Source organism: Charadrius vociferus, unplaced genomic scaffold (assembly GCF_000708025.1).
Source record: "Charadrius vociferus isolate BGI_N301 unplaced genomic scaffold, ASM70802v2 scaffold1, whole genome shotgun sequence".
Taxonomy (NCBI): domain Eukaryota; kingdom Metazoa; phylum Chordata; class Aves; order Charadriiformes; family Charadriidae; genus Charadrius; species Charadrius vociferus.
The window spans coordinates 2,034,003-2,055,357 of NW_009647680.1; the positions used below are offsets into that span (position 1 = coordinate 2,034,003).

Here is a 21,355-nt window from a genome sequence, read left to right on the forward strand (position 1 = left end):
GCCGCGCGCCCTCGAAATGCGTGCAGGAGCTTTCACCTAATGACTGCATGGTTTATTAATAGGGTTACAACTGTACGGTCATGATTCCAGTCCTTAGTCACTCCTAAATACCAACAATCGCAGCAGGGACCGGGTAAATTGTCTCCTCGCCTGCTCTTGACAGTGATGTATACATCTAGCATGAACGGATAAAGGAAGCATTGACTCGAAAACGGCATTTTTGCCTAGGTGCGCAGCTAATATTTCAGCAGCCAGCCAGCCTCTCCCTGCCCCCCCCTTGCCACAAACCCCACCGCTGAGAAGCATGAGCCAGCGGGCTTGAAGGAAACACAAGGGATGCATTACTCACCCTTCGAACACCGCTCCCTGCCTGGAGCAAGACCGGCTGATCGGCCGAATTGGGAGGTGAAAGGAAGTGATGTGAGCAAAGCAGCGTCCCCGAGCGGCTTTAGCAAGCGGCAAAAGGAAGGGCTGCTGCAGAGCTGCTGGAGGCACAGCCCTGGTCAATCACGGCGAGCCACGAAAGCCATCTTCCAGCGCGAGACCTCATTGTGTCACTCCCCGACTAACGGCATCCATCACCCACCAGGCTCATATCGTGGAAGGATAAGAAGCGAGCTGGCGGTGGACCTGCTTGTGGGTTAGGCTTTCTGACGGCGGGTGGCTCTTTAATCCACCCAAGTCACAATTTGCAATGGCTGGAGGATAACCCAGGAGGATGCCATAGCAGTGAGGGCAACCCTGTGGCTGCTGGCCAGGCAGGACTCGAGTCCCTCACTTCTATCCTGCATTTCAGCCCTGTGAGCTCCAGAAGGAAGACTGCCCATGTTTCAAAAGGGGGAAATTCAGGCAGGGAGCAGCTCAAAGCTTGTCTGCACAGGACCCATCTCCATCCCTCCATCCACAGCACAGGCAGCCTCGGAGTCTCAGCCAGAGTGAGCAGCCCCAAGCAGAGCCTCGCTGTGCACAGGCTGAGCCACTCCTCAGCCCAGATGTCAAAGTTGTGAAACTTTTACACCGCATTTGTCTAAGAGACTCAACCCAGACCATGCGGGACATCTGTGTCAGAGCCCAGTTGGGCTGGAAAGTAAGCTGGCTGCTGGAGCCCACCTGAAGTCTGCAATCAAGCACCTTCTGAAAGTTGTTTTTTAGCTTAACCACAAGCTATTAGGCTTGCTGTAGCTGTCACTGCCTTTACTTCTGTACCCTACATGAGGCAGGAGACCTAACAAACACATGTATTTACACCATTTGGCCTCAAAGATCCATGAATGACAGATGATTTTGTGTTATATAAATACATAATAAATACGATTACCATTGCCTTCAACACCTACACAGCTTCTCAAAGCGGGGTTTTCAAAAGCTCTCAGCATTGGCCTAATTCTACTGATAATAACCCGTCACTGTCTTCAACTGTAGCAGAACAAGATGAAAAGCAAAGGCAATTTTAAAGCCCTGCCCTAAAAGCGAACAGCTCTGTTCTAACACGCTTGTCCCCACCAAGCCACACAACGGTGAGGAAAGCCAGCAGTTCAGTCAGTCATATCTCCTGTCCAAACTAGAAGGAAAGCAAATTGGGCTCTGCAGTCCCCCAGACACAGCGCACAGACAGCCCCGCACTCCCATCCCGGCCCTCATACTTTGCCCGATGCATCCACTGTGGCACAGACAGGTATTGAAATGGAGCAACGACCAGCGATGAGCCCATTCCCAAATGCAAGCACAATCCTAACCTGCGCGGCAGCACAGACCCTGGTCCAGGGTCGGCATCCTCAAGAGGAAGATCTCAGCCAAGCTTTGTGCAACCAGCATTGGGAAAACCTGTGCTGAGCTCACCCTGGCCTTGAGACAGCTTTTATCTGCACAGCATAGGCTGTGTCTCCCCTGGTAAATTAAACACCCATGGAGGCAGCTCAGGAACACAGGAGAAGGGCCATTCTCCGCAGGCAGCTCCCAGGGCCAGGAGGGTTTGCTCTCAGCCCCAGGTATATTATTTCTCTGGCAGTGGTGCAGCCTAATGACTTAGGAGCTAAACATCTACTGAAAGTGGATAAAATTTTCTAAAGGGCAGTAAGGCAGGGAGGTGCTGTATGACACTTTACATATGGCCAACAAAACATTGAGTAATTCATAAAATCGTAGGCTGGTTTGGGTTGGAAAGGACCTTTAAATGTCATCTAGTCTAACCCCCCTGCAATGAGCAGGGACATCTTCAACTAGATCAGGTTGCTCAAAGCTCCACCCAACCTGACTCTGAACACTTCTCATGATGGGGAACTTCTCTGGGCAACATGCACCACTGTCTCACCACCCTCATTGTAAAAAATACCTTCCTTATGTCCAATCTAAATCTACCCTCTTTCAGTTTAAAACCATTGCCCTTGGTCCTGTCATTACATGCCCTGGTAAAAAGTCTCTCTCCATCTTTCTTATAAGCCTCCTTTAAGTACTGGAAGGCTGCAATAAGGTCTCCCCAGAACCTTCTCTTTTCCAGGCTGAACAATCCCAACTCTCTCAGCCTCTCCTCATAGGAGAGGTGCTCCAGCCCTCTGATCTATGACCCTCCTTTGGACCTGCTCTAACTAGGTCGATGTCTTGTACTGGGGACCCCAGAGCTAGACACAGTACTCCAGGTGGGGTCTCACCAGAACAGAGTAGAGGGGCAGAATCACCTCCCTCAACCTGCTGGCCACACTTCTTTTGATGCAGCCCAGGATATTGTCGGCCTTCTGGGGCTGCAAGCGCACATTGCTGGCTCATGTCCAATTTTTTGTCCACCAGTACCCCCAAGTCCTTCTCAGCAGGGCTGCTCTCAATCAATTTGTGCCCCGGTCTGTACTGGGGACTGCCCCAACCCAGATGCAGGACCTTGCACTTGGCTTTGTTGAACTTCATGAGGTTCACACAGGCCCACCTCTCTAACATGTCAAGGTCCCTCTGGGTGGCATCCCTTCCCTCTAGCAAATCAACTGTATCACTCAGCTCAGCGTGGTCTGCAAACTTGCTGAGGGTGCACTTGATCCTACTGCCTGTGTCACTGATGATGATATTAAACAGTAGTGGTTCCAGTACGGACCCTTGAGCGATACCATTTGTCACTGTTTTCAACATGGACATTCAGCCATTGACAGTAACTCTTTGGATGCAGTGATCCAGCCAATTCCTTATCCGTCTAACAGTCCGTCCATCAAACCACGTCTCTCCAATTCAGAGGTAAGAATGTTGTGGGGGACCATATCAAAGGCCTTACAGAAATCTACACAGATGACACCAGTAGCTCTTGATTTGTTGACTGATGCGGTTACTCTATTGTAGAAAGCCACTAGATTAGTCAGGCATGATTTGCCCCTGCTGAAGCCATGTTGGCTGTCTCTGATCACCTCCCCGTCTTCCATATGTTTTGACATATCTTCCAGGAGGATCTGTTCCACAATCTTACTGTTTCTGAAGAAACATTGCAAAGTTTTACCTGCCGTTCCTGGTGAGAGCTTTGTCCCTGCTGGCCCTGCTCACTCATCTCGTGCTGCAGTCCACACCACGGAGGCATTGCAACAGCACAAAGAAGCAGGAGAAAGTAAACAGCAGCAGTTTTGCTATGCAAAAACACCCCTCATCAAATGCCATGTTAGCTGGAGCCAAAAACCATCACAGAATGGTCAGGGTTGGAAGGGACCTCTGGTGCTCATCTAGTCCAACACCCCTGCCAGGGCCACCAGAGGAGAGGATGCTACCACAGCTCTTTCTCCTGTACTGCCTGCAGTGATTTGCAGTGGTACTCGACGCTGCCTTAGCAGGAAGGAGGGCATCGCAGCAGGGGGCGTATCACTTTAATTTGGGGTGTTAGGCTGCCTTGCTCTCTTGCATCTGTCATCAGCTGTATGGCCAGAAAGGAAAGCAGCATGCATCCTCAACCCCAAGCTGACTTTATGGCTGGTGTATCTGCACCGAGGCCTTTGGACAGTGGTGAGCAAATCTCAGGGCTGCAAAAGGAAGCACATCACAACTTCCCCTGAAATACCCTCAAAGCAGTGGGGCCAAGGTGGCCCCAGAGTTTCTGGGCACTGGGTTAAGATGCTGCTCCCTGCTCACCTGCCTTTGGAGTTTACTGCTTCTCCAGCCTCGCCACTTCTGCCTGCTGCTGGGACCTCACAGCAGGATGTCCTGGGCCAGGGCAGGGAGGGGGGTCACACTGACCTGGGGGGCTCGTTTTACCCTCCTGAGACCAAAACCACATCTCCTAGCAGTGCCTGGCAATCCAAGGCCATGTGAGCTGGTGAGGCCAGCCAGCCCTGCACCAAGCATGCCTCAGCATGTAAAACCCAGCAAGGGACCCCACACCCATCACAGGACTGGAATATGGTTTTGCTCGAAAATCTGAACAATAAAGAACATCATGAGCAAGGGGTGTCACTTGTGATGCAGAAGATGCTCCACAAGCATGCGCAAACTCAGCCAAGCACATGGCAACTCCTCAGCGCTGCTTACAGCCAGTCTGCACTTGCGTGTTTTACCAATTAATTCAACCCACTGTGAATGTTAGTCTTCACCAAAATAAAGGCCACAACTGATTTTATGCAAGTAAAAGCCCATCTGTCTGGACAGTCATACCACTACAAAGACACAAATTTGCTACAGGCACAGATTTTCTCACTTCTTTATGGGAATAGCTTAGAGCAATATAATTAAATTGATCTCTGAATCTAAACCAATGGAGATACAGCAATTTTTCTTTTTCATAATGAAGTAGTATGATTTTTGGTCGTAGATATACCCTTTAAACACTTGCAGGAAGTCCTGACACTGTACTTTTGGGAAATCTCAACCTCCCATCCATTTAACCTTTTCCCATGCACTTTGGTCTGTCTAGCTTTACACTCCAGGAGGAGGAGAGATCACCGGGATCTCCATTTTCTTGAACTACAAACCATTTGTTGAGCTACTAAAGATTTACACCCTGTAGCAGCAGCCAGGCACCAGAGTCTCAATAGCTGGGCCCACAAGCGAAATTCTCCAAAGTGTTTTCCAGCTTAGAAACTAAACTGGCAAAATTGACATTACATCTCTGAAACGCGTCTGTTCAACATAATGAACACATTTCTGACTTTCCTTTCACTTGCTTAATCTGTCCCAATTTAATTCTGACTAAGCCTACTGCAAAATCTCCAAGTGTATATGCAATGAAATCAACACAGCGATTCATACTAACAAATCAACATTTGTAGAAATAGGAGAGTTATAACATCAGCTTAGTTCACATCCAACCTCTCACGTAAAGCTCCAAAGAAACGAAGCAATCAGGATTATCCTGAGCTCCTTCAGACTTAGTAAAGAATGACATTCTCAAAATGCTTCTACTGTATTTTAAATGTTGATCTTATTCTGCATTAGAGTAGGTTAAAATCTTCCAGCCAAACACATTTTCATTGAAAATTGTCCTTCTTAAAAGCATGAAACTGTGGAACATTCTGAGTTTTGGTTATCTCTGCAATACTTCAGCTACATTTCTATTGAAAACATATTGTTTTGTTGACATTATTGTAGAAGTAAGGCTCCTATATACTCTGCAATGCAATGGAAAGAAGAAAAAAAGAAAAAACTAAGGAAACCAGCTTTCAGAACAGTGAGTGCCATGCAGACAGTGAGTCTTTCAGGCTACCATGCTAGGGTCACCAGACTGCACTCTCTCTTTTAAGTGATGTATACCTCATGATGTGTATAATAACTTGCTATATATAGCTTGCAATACAGTGTCTCCAGCAAAATACTTGACCACGGACTTCACTTCTACAAGAAAGGCCTCAGAATACAGCAAGGCCACCCAAGCCCCCAGATTTAGGCATGGTCATAATACACCTCTTATATTGGAATGCCTGGAAGCAAGAATGACCCCAAATAGGAATTTGGTGGGGAATTTGTATGTAGGAATAGGAAACCCCAAGAGGACAATTAATGATAAAAATCCATTTGCTGTTGACCATCAGGAAATTGTAATTGCTTGATAAAGCAGGGCAGTATTAGGAAGTAATGAAATGAAAATGCCTGTAAATGTTCTGGAAAGTTTACCACTGCCCTGCTGGAGGTACAATGCAGCTCTCCTGTATGTAGGGATGAAGAGTGGCCAGCGAGGGAAGGACTTTATTTCCAACATACTATGGCATTTACATTCATAATTAAAATGCCCTCCTCCAACCTATTTAGCTCATCTTTCTCTGAACGCTTTGCCTTTCTTTGCCTCTAGGACAGGCTGGTCTACTTCATCTCTCCAAGACTCTCCCAAGGGATTCCATCTCACAACTTTGCACATCTACTGTGGATGCTCCAGCTGAGTCAGTGAAGAGAAATAGGCACTTCTGAGGCGCAGATCTTTGAAGCTGCCTTAGGCTTTTAAAAAGTGCATGAAAGGTGCTTATTTCTGCCCATTGACTCGGAGTCTTGAGTTTGGATACTAACCTCAGACCCAGGTGTCTACCAGACTTCAACTATGATTTCTGCTGTCACAAAGCAGATTTCAAATGCTGTTCTTTGTAGCTGTGGATAACATCAGTGTTATGACTACGTGGAAAAAAGACAGGACGCCAGAGAAGTCAGTAAGCTCAGTCTGATGGTCATGGTGCAAGGAGACACAGTCATATACCCATCATTAAATGCCGATAGAGCCAGAAATGGGAGAAGACTTTCCATAGCCAAGATGTAGACTTCATGGTATCTACTGGCTTACAGAGTCTGCAACAGTTGCAGTACCTTGTAAACACAAGGGTTTATTTCAAAACCATTCTGCAGACTTGAACTCTCATATGTCCATAATTCGCTATTTTATTAGTGATGTTTGTTAGAGCTGGTAGGATCTGAACTGGCTTCTTCAGGGGATGATTACATCAAGATTTGCAGGGCAAAATTATCATCTGAAAAGACACATGCCATATTAAACATAACCTACGTAGTTAAGAGAGGAACAGGATTTGTATTTCTTCACAGGTATCCACTTAGAATAGATATTCTAAAGCCCAGCTCATTTTCAGCAAAGGAAAAGGTGCCTTCCTCACCCTCTGCGCTCCTAGAGGAGCCAACCAGGATACTAACACAGAGGGTAAAGAGAAATGACACGGGCATCACCCAAGCCATGGGAACGGCTTCATTTCTCTTTCATTTCTTTTAATGAAAGGCAGATTAGACCAGAAGGAGAGGATACAAAGCTCTTCTGCAGGGCTGCCAGCATCCACGTCAGCTGGAAGCACAGCCCTCAACCCACGCTTGCACTTGGGCTATCCTCACAGAGAAACGCCAGCAGAAGTCAGCTTGGGTGTGACATCCCTCAGCTTGGCCATGCTGCCAGCACGCCAGCCTTCCTGCAGCATCTCAGGGAGGAAAAGGAGCTCCTTGTTGTCCCCTCAGCAGCCACAGACATGTGGCTGTATGAGTAAATATCAACAGGTTGTCTGAAAACAGCAGTAAAGGAGGGGGGGAGGGGTAATACACAAATAACCAGAGAAGCCAGAGACTATTCCAGCAGTTAAATATAGGCTTCTACATCCAGGCAGGGTGGAACTTTATGAGAGACATAAAAAAAGGATATCTTTAAAAACAGCCCAGATTTATTCTTCAGTTGCATGCCACCTTTTAAAATGCATGGAGTAAATCAGAATTAGAAGGTGCCTGCATGACTGACTTCTGCATGTAGCCATGATTGAATTCCCCTCACCAAGCGGTGGTGTTTCCAGTTCAAGGCTTCATTTGCATTATACACACTTTTTATTAATGGTGCGGAGAAAGAAATCATTCTGCATAAGAGACACCAGGATGTGAGAAGGGCCACTGGGAGCAATGAAGAGGATTCATTGCACCGAGTGATCTGGATCACTGCTTAAGCAGGGCACAGAGAAACAATATGGACTTGAGCAGGTCCAAGTTCTTTCCCCCAGGAATAAATACAGCTAGCTACAGTAAAAGGGTGGGAAATCCTATCCTGGGCCGCAACTACCCTCACATGCCTGACTGGATAACAAGCTGGATGGGGGGAGCTCCAGGGGTGCCAATGTCTGAAAGGGCAAGTGTTAATGAGCTACGTAAACGAGGAACATTGCGTCACATTGCAGAGCTGATATTATATCTGATTAGCCTCTGGTTCAGCTGGTACTGCAACGGTGTCCAGGTTGGCTTTCCACAGTTAAAAAAGAGGTTTTGACAACAGTGAAATAATTACAGGGCTCCAGGTTCTATCTGTTTAAAGCATTAAACAACCAACAGCACAGGGCTTCTCACTGTATCTGACAAAGATACTGCAAAATCCCAACTGGTAACTAGAAAATACAGGGTAAAACTAAGATGCAGATCTGTGCCAGACATGGCAATTAGCTAGTGGAACAAGTCTGAAAAGGCCGTGATGGATTCTCCAGACACAGTGTTATAATCACGAGGACTGAATGAATGTTTCACAAACTGGAATTAATCCAAAGGGTCGTGAAAAACACCAAATTTTATTATTTCAAAACCCTTTTACCTGAGAAGCTGTGACTCTCTGAACATGCACCTAAGGAAAGTTAGCAAAGACACCATTCAGGAATAGCTGCACATCTAGGAAAGGAAAGGTTTTCTAAAGATTATTACACTTGGCCAACTTAAAGCATTCAGAAGTTGTGAGTCAGGGCCCTCAAGCATCATGCAACTGGCTTAAAAATACTGATATTTTAAAACAGGAAAAAGTATTGGTTACTTTTTATTTGCCTTCTGTTTTTTTGTCATTTTAAGCTTCAGGGTTCAAGCTGGTCCCTGCAATCATGATGTCCATAAAGCAAAGGCCACTAAGTCTAATTTATAATTATACTTATTATTTATAAATGCTGAGATTACCACATCATATAACTCTAGGAGGTCTTCAGGATAATACCAAGTGTCTTAAGATTTACAGTAAGGTTGTGAGATTTCACCATGGTGATTATAAAGGCAACAATCCCTATAAAACCAACCACATGCCAAAAAAAAAAAAAAAAGAAAGCCAAACCAAAAAAGCAAGTTAAGTGGCAGCTGCATTTATCCCATCTACTTCAACAGCTCCCTGCCAGTGTTTGAGGGTTTCCAGCCACACTTCCATCAGCACACAGGGACTGAAGGGGAGTGGATGATTGGTGGCCCTACAGGTCTTTTCCATCCCTGGTACCTGTGGGTGCTTCTGGACCAATGCAAATCTGTGCTTCTCTCTTTTCTGGAAGGTAGAAGCCTTTTGCACAGTCCCTGTCTGAAGGATATCAGGATGGATGGGCTGGGGAACAGATACTGGCCAGAGAAAAGGAGATGCTGGGGTATATGAGATTCCCATCCGACCACAGGCAAAGCTCCGTTTCCATTTGCTTCCTTCCCAGGCCCTCGCAATGAGATGAAAGCTGGAATTTCTCACCTCGCTTGCTCCTAACAGAAAAAACAGCCTCTCCAAACTTTACTCTATTAACCTTATGAAACCAGGCAGTCCCTGACCTTGACCTCTCTTATTGAGGTCCTCTGTCCCAGTCAGACATCCATCTGTGAGCCTCCCCAGCTCCCAGGTAGGGGCGGGAAGCAGTGAGCAACAGCAGAGGCACGGGAAGGTTTGTGCTTGGGAGCAGCCTGGCAGCATAACACAGCTCCCAGCTCTCCTCCAGCAGTACTCAGGGGCTTCTGCCCAGATGAGTCCTCTAGCAGAGATGGGGCTGACGTCCCCAGACAGGTAACCTGCCTTAACCCTCTCCATAGACAGGAATATCTGGGGCAGAGGCAATTTTGTGAAATCACATTTTAGCCATGCTCATTCCAGACCTGAGCAAGTCCATACCACGACACAGTCCGAGATGCACGCATGAATGCACCAGAGCTCGGCTGCTTCTTTAACTTGCTCTCACACAGATGGAGAAATGGCAAGTGATGAGCACACTGGAATTACCGCCACTTCCTAAAAGCTTTTGTCACCCAAATATTCCCAGGTAACAGGGCCGCAAGCGGATCCTGCAGTCTCTGTGAGGCCAGTTACAAACTTGGATACAGCACAGGAGAAAAAACCAAACAAGTTCACACCAATTAAGAACAAGTCCAGGTAATGCCAGTGGTGAGTACTTCAGTGCTCCCAAGCAAAGTGAAAGGTTGACATCCCTGGATCAGAAAATATCATAGAAAAAAAAAAACAAGATGAGGATGAAGGTATCCACTTCGCCGAGACCAAGAGGCTCACTGTCTGACATATCCTGCACAGCCAAATGTCCCCCCAGCTGCAAGCACTGTGCAAAGCAATGGCACAAAATACAGCCTGCAAGCGAGCAACTGTCCTGCTAGTGCTGATTACCACCTCACATTTAGCCAGAAGGAACACGTAGGTAGGAAACATCCCCCAAAATCCAGGCACCACGTGAAAGGACCTACCCGAAGTCACCTTATAGAAAGCACAAGACAGACCATACACCTTAGACCAAACCTAGCTTGGGTGAAATACCCCCCGAGGTATGTCAGCCTCCTAACCTACCCGTGGAAATGCATGCTGGAATAATCAGCAGGGATATTTGCGGAGCGAGAGATATTCAGGTCCTTGCTGAGCCGCATGAAAGACACCAGCCAAGACTTTTTAAGAAGTCTGCAAACCGCAGTGACTCTGCTCTGCCACGCTGCCAGTCCTCTGCTGCACAACACATCCACCCAGTGTCCCTGCACCTGCCAGGAGGGACATTTCTCCACCATCATGCAAAGAAAACAGCATGCAGGGGTAGCAGGCATTCCCTCTGCAGTGTGATTTGGGGGTCAAACTGTGCTGCCTTACCGGGAATTAGTAGTAACCATGATCATGAAGCAGGGGGGTTCTCCCCACAGCTGGTGGGGTGATCCAGCAGCGCCTTGGGTTAAGACTGGGGGCTGGCGTGTGCTGCTGGTGCAGAAAGCTGCCCTGAAATCAAGGGGTTTCTCAGCATTAACCTTGCTGATCAAGCACCTGGGAAAGGTGTTGGAAGTGGCCCCAAAGGGTTTCTCACTCAACACCAGTACCATTTCCAGTTAGCTGCAGCAGTGCATGCAGCACCCAGGTCTGCTTGCTTACATGGACTCAGCAGAACAGACTCTGTGGATATTGAATCATCATTTTCCTAGAGTGATAAAAAAACCCCAAACCGGCTCCTTTTCTGCGGGGATGAATCTGCTTGGTGCTGGAGATGTTTGTTAGCACTGCGAATGGTTGCGGGAGAGCATGGCCCCAGCTCAACCCCATTGCCCTCAACTTTGTATAGCTGTTTCTTAGCATAAACAGAGATTTTCGCTGAGCTCTTAAAAATATCTTGCTCTGAAAAAAACACACAAACTCTGCACAGTGGTAGGCTGGTAATCAAAACACACGTGTAGCTGAGGAAGGTCAGCGGCCCTCCGCTTGTCCCAACTGCCTTGCAACATTCACCAAAGCAACACTCCAAATTCCTCCCTGCCTTGACAACAAAACTTTCACAAACATTGAAAGGCAGAGTATTTACTCCCTCATTTCATGCCTTATGAATTTCAGAAAGGAAGAGCTGGGTCAGCTGTGCCACCTTTTCTCCATGCCTGCGCTGTGGCAAAGTAAGTGCGTGCAACTTAAGTCGATGCTGACAAAACCTTTGGGGATTTTGGGGTCAGGAAAGACCTAATGAGCCAGCCTGCAACTCGAAAGCCACCCACATTCACACCAGACAACTCCAGCCTTCCAAATCCAGCAAAATACTGTCCGGCAGGTCAAAAAGACGGGGATGAGACAGAGAAACACTTGTGTTTAGGTACAGTAAGAAAAGGGAAGGCCCCAACATGCAGGCTATCCTCTGGGCGCTGGGCAGGACCCGCGCTGCTCGCAGGGATCAGCTCGCAGAGAGTAAATGCTTTGGATTATTTTTAATGCGCTTGGAATAAACCGGTGCTTGTGGGGAGGCCTGGCACGAGGGGCCCGGTACCACGAAAACCCCACGTGAGCTCTGTTGGGAAGATTTAAGTAGGGGCATAAGCGACATATATGCTTTATATAGCCCTCTCAGAGATGGGGGTGCCACCCTGTGCCAGGGCGTGACGTCCCCACCATGTGCCTACGGCTGAAGCTCGCAGAGGCCACATCTACGTGAGACCCAAGCCCCGCAGAAGATGGCTCCTCCAGTAAGGGCAGGATCAGGCGCCTTTGGCAGACCCACCCCCCCACCCCTCTTGACGGCCATTACCTGCTCACCCCATACTCCGGGGGCGGCTGGTAGCGGACGAGGGGCACCTCCGCCCGGGCAGGCTGAGGGGCGGCGTAGGAGGCCTTGAGGACATCTTGCGCCGGCTGCTCGCCATAGAAGAGCCCGTGCTCCTGCGCTTTGCTGCCCGGGGCCACCGCCTTGCCTTTGTAGGGGTACTCGGGCGGTGGGCCCCGCGGGTCCGTGGCCTTGCCGGGTGGTGGGGTCGCCTTGAAGCCCTTCCCGCCCCCCGGGGCCGGGGGGTGCTGCTTGGCCCCGTTCCTCTCCAGCGAGAGCTGCATGATCCTCTCACTCAGCGAGCGGACGTGGCCCTGCTTCAGCTCCTTCAGCGCCTCGTCCTTATGCGCCTGCCCACTGTTGGCCCGGTTCACCGTCGGCCTCCCCTCTGTCCTGGACTTCGGGCCCGATGCACCATAGAATCCCGGCGGGGCAGCGGCGGTAGTGGCCGGCGGCGGTTGGCCTCGGAAAAACTGCGACTGGGCCTTGGCCTCCTCGTAGGTGGGGAGCTCCTCGGTGCCGTGCGGGGGCTGCGGGGCCCGGGGCTGCTTCTCCATCGCAGCACCGTCCCCCTGGTGCTCCTGCCCCTGCGGTTCCTGCCGCCCCGACGGCTGGACCATTGGCGGCTCTTCGGGCGTGAGGTTTTCTGCGGAAGAGAGAGTGCTGGCAGTGCTGTTGGAGGGGCCGGCGCTGCCCGTCGCCTGGTGCTGTATGGCCAGCAGGTTCATGTTCTCGCTGGGGTTGCCATACCTCAGCCGCTCCTGGATCAGGCGCTGCAGGACGGTGCCGGCTGCCACCTCCTCCGCCCCTCGCATCTCCGCCTCTGGGACCCGGCGGAAGCTGGGTGGGCGCAGGGTGCAGAGGGCCTCCTCGGCTGGGCAGGGAGAGAGACAGGCGGCCATTAGCTCTGCTGCCCGGGAGGTCCGATCCCCCACCCACCCTTTTTCCCCTCCTACACCCCACGGCTGTGACCCCCTGCCCAGGGTGCACCCCAGGGGCAGTGCCCTGCCAGGGTGCCCCTGGGAGCAAAGGGGACATAGCTGGAAGCAGGCAAAGTAGGCAGGGCACTGCTCCCTGCTCGTCTCCCCCACCCCAAATCATCCCTAATTCTGTTTGCAGTGACCCCTAAAAATATATTCCCCGCCCCTTCCCAGCCCTCCCCTCTGTAATACTTCACGTGCCCCATACCCACAGCACTGAACCCCCTCCCCAGTCAACGGAGGGACAGACAATGTCATAGGGAAATCTGGTCTTTTCTAAAATAGGAATGGAATGGAATGGGAATGGGAATAGAATATTTCGGTTCAGTTCGATTCAGTTTTGGTTCAGTTCAGTTGCAACTGCCTGACCGCTTCAGGGCTGACCAAAAGTTAAAGCATGTTATTAAGGGCACTGTCCAAATGCCTCCTAAACACCAACAGGCCTGTGGCATCGACCACCTTTCTAGGAAGCCTGTTCCAGTGTTTGACATCCTGCTGGGGATGCCCTGCATGGCTTACAGAGGCAGCGTGCATGGTAATACTAAATGCGATGCTGTATTTTTGATGGCCAAAGTCAGATGAGTCAAATCTCCTCCTAAGTGCACTGCCTGCTACAAAAAAGTGAAATGCAGACTGTGTCATAGAAAAACTGTGAAATGACACTGAAAATAAAAGTGTACTAAAAGTGTAATTAAAGAATAATCTGTGCACTGGCACCTTTCCCTAAAACTGCAATTTCCCTTCTGACCAATAATGCTATTTCTAAGAGAGTCAATACTAACTGTTTAATTACTGTCAATACTACCAACTAAGTGTCATAATTTTGCTGGGTGAGTACAAGGAAAGCATTACAGCCATAGATGTAACGCCAGCACTTTAAAAAGAACACAGACAGACCAGCTACAGAACACTAACAGACTATTGAGGTCATTCAGAGGCAATGGTACCATTTTTGCACCATACATGCAGCGGCACTTGCCCAGTGCTAAGCATCGAATGGCATATAACCACAGCTGGGAGGCTGGGATCCCTCCCTCCCGGAGCTCTCCTTCTGTCTGAACAGTGTCTGAGCCCAGAGGGGTGCTCCTGAAAGACCCCAGTGTAGATAAAAGTAAGACTAAGCCTGTAGCTCTGGACAGAGTCCTCCAATGTCCCTAGGCAAAAGGAGGTGCCGTTTTCAGTTCAGTTTTTTGAGGTCTTTCTTGGCAACTTTCTTTCTCCCTCCTGCTGTTTCCAATTCTCAGAGGAGTTTGTCAAAAGTACTTACATTTGTTTTTTGGCATTTGAAAGTAGTTAAAAAGCAAACTTTCTCTTGAGGTCTGGTATTTCCCTGAGGTTTCATCAGTTACTGCACATGCTGTGGGATAATTCACATACAACCCAGAGGAAGAGAAAAAAAAAAAAAAAAGCCTTTGCCTCTTGACTACGAGAATAGGTCATTTCCACTCACAATTTTGCAGCAAAGCCTTAAAGATCATTGTAGGGCTTGAGGGGAGAGAAGATTCCCAGGCTGTTTCCTTCCATGTCTGCCCTATGAAATACACTTCTCCTCCTTCCCCTGAGACAAGGCTATCTGCCTGCCAGCCTGACTTGTTGTGGTTGCAGCCTGGCCACCAGCCCTCAGAGGATCTGTCAGCTCCCTGGCCTGGTGTTTAAGCCAACAAGATGCACAGACACACACACCTCCATCTACCCATCTGCACAACAGCCAAGTGTCCATCTACTTCATAAGCCCCTGCAGCTCTTACTGCTTTATTCATGTTATTGCGGTACACAGAAGCCTCATCATACTGGACGTTTCCACAGACTTGAAATAAAAATCTCCCCAACATACCAGAAAGCTCACCCTAACATACCAGAAAGCTCACAGTCGAGGTTGTTAGACTACACCTGAGATAAGCTCAATGAAAGTGGAAAAAGCCAACTCTGTGTGGTCAGGACAGCTCTTAATCATAGACCCAAGGATTTTTACCCCCACGCTAGTCATCTGTTACCATCCTCATATTTGGGGGATGTATCTTAATTGCCTATTTTTGAAGTTCAAAAGGACAACCACAGTGTATCTTCCACAGGGCACCTTTGGTCCTGCTCCATCAGCAAAAAGCTATGGATCTAAGTCCAGTTGTGCAGTGAAGAACAACCATGCCCTGAAGGACAAGCAGAAATGTTGCATCCTCCACAAGCATAAGTGACAAATGATGGTGGGTCGTAACACTCCAGTCAAAGGCAACTCCCCTTCGACTTTATGGAGGAGGAGGAGCTGGCCTTCAACTCCGTAAATATTATTTGTAAATGGTCTAACCTGCTCAATTTATGCTTCAGAAAAAAACCTGGAAATAAATGTGGCGGATTCGTATGAAAGTGTGGACACCCACTTACCAGCTTTTTCTTTGGCACTGATTGCTTCAGCTGTTAGCGGAGGAACTTCATGCCTGCCAGCAAATAACTGGTGATCCTGGTAAAGAAAGCCAGTGTCTTCCAGTACCTGGACTGGGCTGGTAGGCTTGTAACAAACAGATGTGGAGCCTGCAAGAAAAAACAGGATGTCAGTAAATAAAATACCCAAATGACAAAATATAAAGCCATCACTTATGACAGAAGCAAAAAAAAAAAATTTCTTGAGCGTGGCTAGGTGCCTAAGAAGCCTTGCCAAGGCCACCGAGCAAATCATCTCTTCTGTCCTCACCACCAAAATAACACATTAGCTCTGAGGAACAAGAGGCAGCCACCAAGTCATGTTCCATGCACCAACCCAGCCTGGCCTTCCAGGTCCCCAGTCCATGTACAAAGCAAGGCTGGCACAGCCCGGATTTAAGAGCTGACAGTGACAAGCTCACAAATCAAGGCACAGACAAAACTGAAAGAAAGAGTGGGTAAAAAGAAGGGAAGAGGGATAGGTGAGGACCCAGCCACACATTCACTAGGGCTAAAGTCTGGGAAAGGCTTAGCCACAAAATCTGCTCATGAATAATAGTTCAGCAATACAGAAAATTGCCGAGACAAAATACAGCCAACTCTATCAAGGGAGAGAGTTTATAAATCACTTTGTCCAGATGTTCTTAATAGGGTAAGGATGTAGCTGGAGGGCCATGGGAATGTGTCCGGCAGACTGACTGCACAGGAGCCGCACGCCTGAACTCCGGCATCCCACAGACATCGACGGCCGGACTAGTCCCCCAGCCCCTTTCACAGTCAGTGAGCAGGAACAAGCTCACCTGGCAAGCAACAGGGCTCATCCTAAATCTGCTCTCAGGGGTGGCTTTCTCCAGCAGTGCTTGTTTTAACAAGCTCATACAAAATGCATCACAGCAGTGTTAAGACAGGAATGACATTGGCTTGGCCCCACAATTCAAGAAATACACAGACTGGAGAGGGTCCAAACGAAGGCCACGAAAATGATCAAAGGGCTGTAGCTACATGGAGAAGACAAAGGGCAATGGGTACAAGTTGCACTAAGAGAGGTTTTATCTTGACATAAGTAAGAAATTTTTTACAGTGAGAACAATCATTCTCTGGAACAACCACCCCAGTGACATGGTAGAGTCCCCATCACTGGAGGTTTTCCAGATGTGACTGGACAAGGTGCTAGATGATCTCCTCTAGACTCTATCTTTTGAGGTCCCTTCCAACCTGGGCTGTTCTATGATTTCCCACTTCCTACTTATTTTTCTAAGCACTACCTCATTTTTGTAAAGAGAAGGCTCTTTGAGGTCCAAACCTTGGAGGTGAGCATCTCTTGGCCCTGACTATCCTCTTGCAGTGGGGACACAGCAGAATCACTCTCTACTTACACCACCGGTTGCCACAGGTTTTAAACTAAAGGAATGGCCATTGACCTCCAGCAGCGACCACTGCTGAGGGACTTGCCTAAACAGGAGGTGGAGGGCTCGAACTGGCACCAGTGGGGCATCCATCCATCAATCCCAGTGGGGCAAGAAGCCCATGAGCACAGGGACCATAAGCACTCTGCTCTGTGGGGAAAACTATTAGCCATGGATGACCTGGCATTAATCCTGACTGCTTGGTTTGCGCTCAGCTAACTGCGTGCTCACCAGCATATATCACACGGGGAGGTTACTGTGCTCTCCTCCTTACGTACAGGTCATCACTAACCCCACACCCCTATGTGGTGCAGGGCAGCAGAGGGGTAGCGGGGGGCAGGGTCCAGCCCATCTTCTCTACAGGCGTAAAGATACTATTTTCTTCTGTGCCCGGAGGAGAGGAAATAAGCATTTCTGCGAAATGTTAATGAATTCATCACTTTACCATTCATACTATGCATGAATGTGTATGGGGGTTTTCTATATTTAGAGAGCAAGAGAGAAAGATTGCTCACTTGAGTAGATCTAAGCCGAAAACGTTTGTGAAAATGAGCATGGTAGACTGGTCTGGAATTTGTGCTGATGCTAATACAGACTCAAGAAAAATCTCAAGTACCCTGATTTTCAACATTATTACCCTCTTCTGGCCCAGAATAGCATTAAAGACACCCTTCACTGCTCCTCCACACACGGTCCTGCCATGGAATCAGGAATCCTGTATGGAACATGGGAGTTTGGAGCCCAGGCTTGTTTTATGAATAAAAGGTGGATTGGGGTGAAACAAAGAAGATCCACACACCCAAGGAAGACAGTTGCAGGCATTACAGGAGATCTGAACAGCCAGCAACTACCAGCTCGGCCTCAGCACTCAAACAGAATTAAAAAGAAATAAACGGTTACTAAAATTGTACACTCTCCTTCTGGTTTTTGAGTCTGTAGGCATCCTTGGGTCATGGTTTCAAATTTTCTGAGATGCAAAAATGGAGAATAAAGACTTGTTTTTTCTATAATAAGAGCAGAAATTCTTACCTAACCACTTGTCTTTGGGGGCTGTGGCCATGGCGAAACAATAATGTACTAAAATCAGGACTGGTAAATTCTGGCATCTGTCAAACTGCTCAGTTTCCGATCTCTGTTATACTGGTGTCAAAACCAAGTAGCTCTCACCCAGACAGAAACTACTGCACTTTGCTGTACCCATGTTGATGTTTTATCTTCATAAAATGATGTAACGATGTTTTATGATGTTAAAAATGATGTCACGATGTTTTATGTTCATTCACAGTAGGTTTTAATAAAACGTCAGCTGTAACTGGCACAGAAAGCCAGTTTATGTGTAAAACAGATAACAGCTGATGAAAGATCAGTTCTTGGCGCATGCCCACGATCCAGATCACAGGCAATAACACAACACTTGAAAGCTCAGTGAAGCCTCACGAGCCACTTGGACCAAGACACGAGCCTTTTTTCTTTCCCCCCTTGGTGTCACCAGAGCCTCCCAAATGCCAGCTCCCCTCTCCAGGGCAGGGTTTGCTACACCCAGCTCTGCAGGGGTGGAAGGTGCCCATTCAATGCTCAGGCACATGCTCCTTCCCCAAACCTCCCATTCTTCTACAATACTCCCCCAAAAAAGCAATTTTCAGCCCTATAACTGAATCCCGGTGCCAGAGCAGCGGTGCCCAAGGGTCACAGGCAAGCAGCTGGTTGAGGGCATTAGGATGGAGACCATCACCCCTCCAAGGATGTGTCCTCAGGGAAGGGCTTGTCTACCCACACCGAGCCCAAACCTCCCAAGCTATAAACCACAGTTGCCACCGTGTTTTGTCACTGCTGCTACCGAGAAGAGCTGACCCCATCACCTCCATAGGTACCCATGGGCAGCCGCCAGCTGTGCCGTGGCCCCTTCTCTCCCCCTCCCAAAGCCAGCCCAGTCCCCTCAGCCCCAACGTGCCAGCATGCAGCCCACTCCATAGACATATATTTTTTTTTTTTAAGATAAACATGCATTACGCCGTACAGAAGCAGATATATTATCCTAAAGGGTTATTACACGGCAGTGCAATTCATTTGAAGATTCAGAACTATTTCAATGAATCATTTGCAAAGATTAACACCAGACAGTCAGCAAGGACCCAGAGACAGAGAAGCAACGCTTAAATATTTCCCGTTTCTGATGTGGTTTCGGTCTGGTTTTGAAAAGGATCTAAAGAAAAACCTCATAGGAAGCTCATTGCTGCGACATTACAGGAAAGCCACAGTTTCAGAGTAATAACAGCATCCCCAAGAAGCAGATTTCCTCCTCAAAAAAATACTCGGAGAAGATGGTTTTCTTACATTCAAACTGTACTACTACTCTCGCCTCCAGCAAAACACCAAAAAAATGCTTGTTAGGCAAAGAGAGTTTGCTGCTATTTAAAGGCAACTCCTCGAGGCATGGCCTGGGTGATGAGTTTCTGCATCGCACCCTGCTGCCCGCCTGGGTACCGCTCTGTGGCTGCCTGCAGCACAGCCCGCACTGCCAGCACATACGGCTCCTCCTCTGGCATCCAGAAGCCACCCAGCAAAACGAAAACACAGAGCTGTCCTCCAAAAAAGCCTCTTCCAATTTGTACCCTACTGACCGAGCGGTTTAAAAGAGACCAAGGCATTTCAAATACCATCCAAAGCAATCATCTGAAATTAAAAAGTAAGTAAGACGGCTTTACACTTTCCTATAAACTCTGCCGCAGTTTGTAAAGGAGGTCCAAAGATGACAGAACAAAAATGACATCGTTTCCAAGCCCCGATCTGTCCTTCAGTCTCATAGCCAAGCCAGAAAGGAGTATAAATACCTTATTCTACATTTAAAATATTTTCTCTGCCCTGTCACTGCATAAAAATCTCAGGTAAACAAGAAAGGAAAATAATTATTTAAGGGAAATAACAAAAGGACCATCGAAGTACTCCAGGGTCCCAAGGGCTGCCTAAAGGCTGTGCCATGAACTCCCCAGGGTGGACCCATCAGTCCCTCCAACGGGTCACAGGGACCCTCCATGGAGGTTGGATGCTTCTCCATGTGCATCCTGGCCCATGAACCCTAGCTTCCCTCCCAAGCATCAGCCCAGTTTCAAGAGGTGGGGATCGCCATACCTCAGTCACACATCTGTGCCGCTCTCCCAAGGCTGGGAGACAGATTTGAGTTTCCTTCAGCTCAGAAAAAATTAATTCATGTGTCCCGTTTCTTGGTTTACCTATAAAAAGGAGCTGCCGCTTCCAACAGCATTGCAAAGGATGCTCTCGGTACCGCTGGCAGCTCTTCTCTGGCAGCACTGGGACTCCTTTGCAGCCCCAGCTCCAGTGAAGAGCAGGGGCTCAGACACACATCGGTGATTGGCAGCTCCCCAGCTGATGTGCACGTTTTCTAAGTCACTTCTGGGGTGGCTGACTCACTCCCGCACCCCGTAATTCTGCTTGGGAAGCTCACATCCACTGCCAGGGCTCCCGCGCCCCGCGAGGACTGAACAAGCATCACTGATATTATTTTCACAGGAGCAGAGCAACATCTTGCAGAACAGAAATCCAAGCCACATAACGCACACCAGATGTGAGTGAGCAGCACCTCTCACTTCCCACATGAAAGCTGAAGATCTACCACATCTGAGCTGGGAGAAGCCTCACCCCTGCGCCTGGCAGGAGTCACCAGACCGAGCCCCCTCTCCACAGCTCCCTGCTCTGGGGAAGGAAATCCTCATCCCAGTATGAGCTCCAGGATCCACGTTCTGCTATTCCCTTGCTCGAGAAAAGCTCCTGGAGTCTCCCCATCCCGGGTAACTGTCATTTCACTCTCCAAAAAGTGCCTTGTCCAAGAAAGCCCTAGCAAGACTGACGAGAAAAGGTGATGGAGGCAGCGAAACCCAGTCCCTCCCAAGGAGTCATGCTAACACATCCAAATTTAACTGCCTACAAGGATGAACACTTTCTGTGAAACTTCAGCCTCACGCGCTTATTTTCATATATGCTTCCCTTCAGCAAAAACCAAAGCGGATGAGCAAAAAAGAGATGAGCGAAACGAAGCAAAGACGCCTTGAAAATGGCTCCTGAACCTGGCAGGAGATCAGATGGATACTGGAAAGAGCGGAGCCAAGTCTGCCTGCCTGGGAGATCCCCCACGGATGCCTGCGCTTCCCCGATGGAAATCAGGTGCGCGGGCGTGTGGGGGCAAACAGTGCCCGTCACAGCTCTTTTATCTCAGACGGTTACAGGTTTTATAGCGTCAGAATAATCCGCTGTTTTTTCTCCCTCATCCCAGGCTCACTCCCAGGGGAGAGGCAGGATGCAGGCAGGGTATCTCCATCGCAGCACCAGGTGCCGAGCATCA

General features: G+C 48.6%; 1 protein-coding gene across 1 annotated transcript in view; it reads right to left on the bottom strand.

Annotated features, from left to right (window-relative positions):
* AMOTL1 (angiomotin like 1) overlaps positions 1–15,695 on the bottom strand; it is a 46,064-nt gene extending 30,369 nt beyond the window's left edge. The window contains exons 1-2 of the mRNA XM_009881235.1: positions 15,557–15,695; positions 12,183–13,071 (exon numbers count right to left, since the gene is read on the bottom strand). Of these exons, the coding sequence (XP_009879537.1) occupies positions 12,183–13,012 (830 nt within the window). The 5' untranslated portion in view covers positions 13,013–13,071; positions 15,557–15,695. The remainder of the gene's footprint in view (positions 1–12,182; positions 13,072–15,556) is intronic.
* Between the last annotated feature and the right edge of the window lie 5,660 nt (positions 15,696–21,355).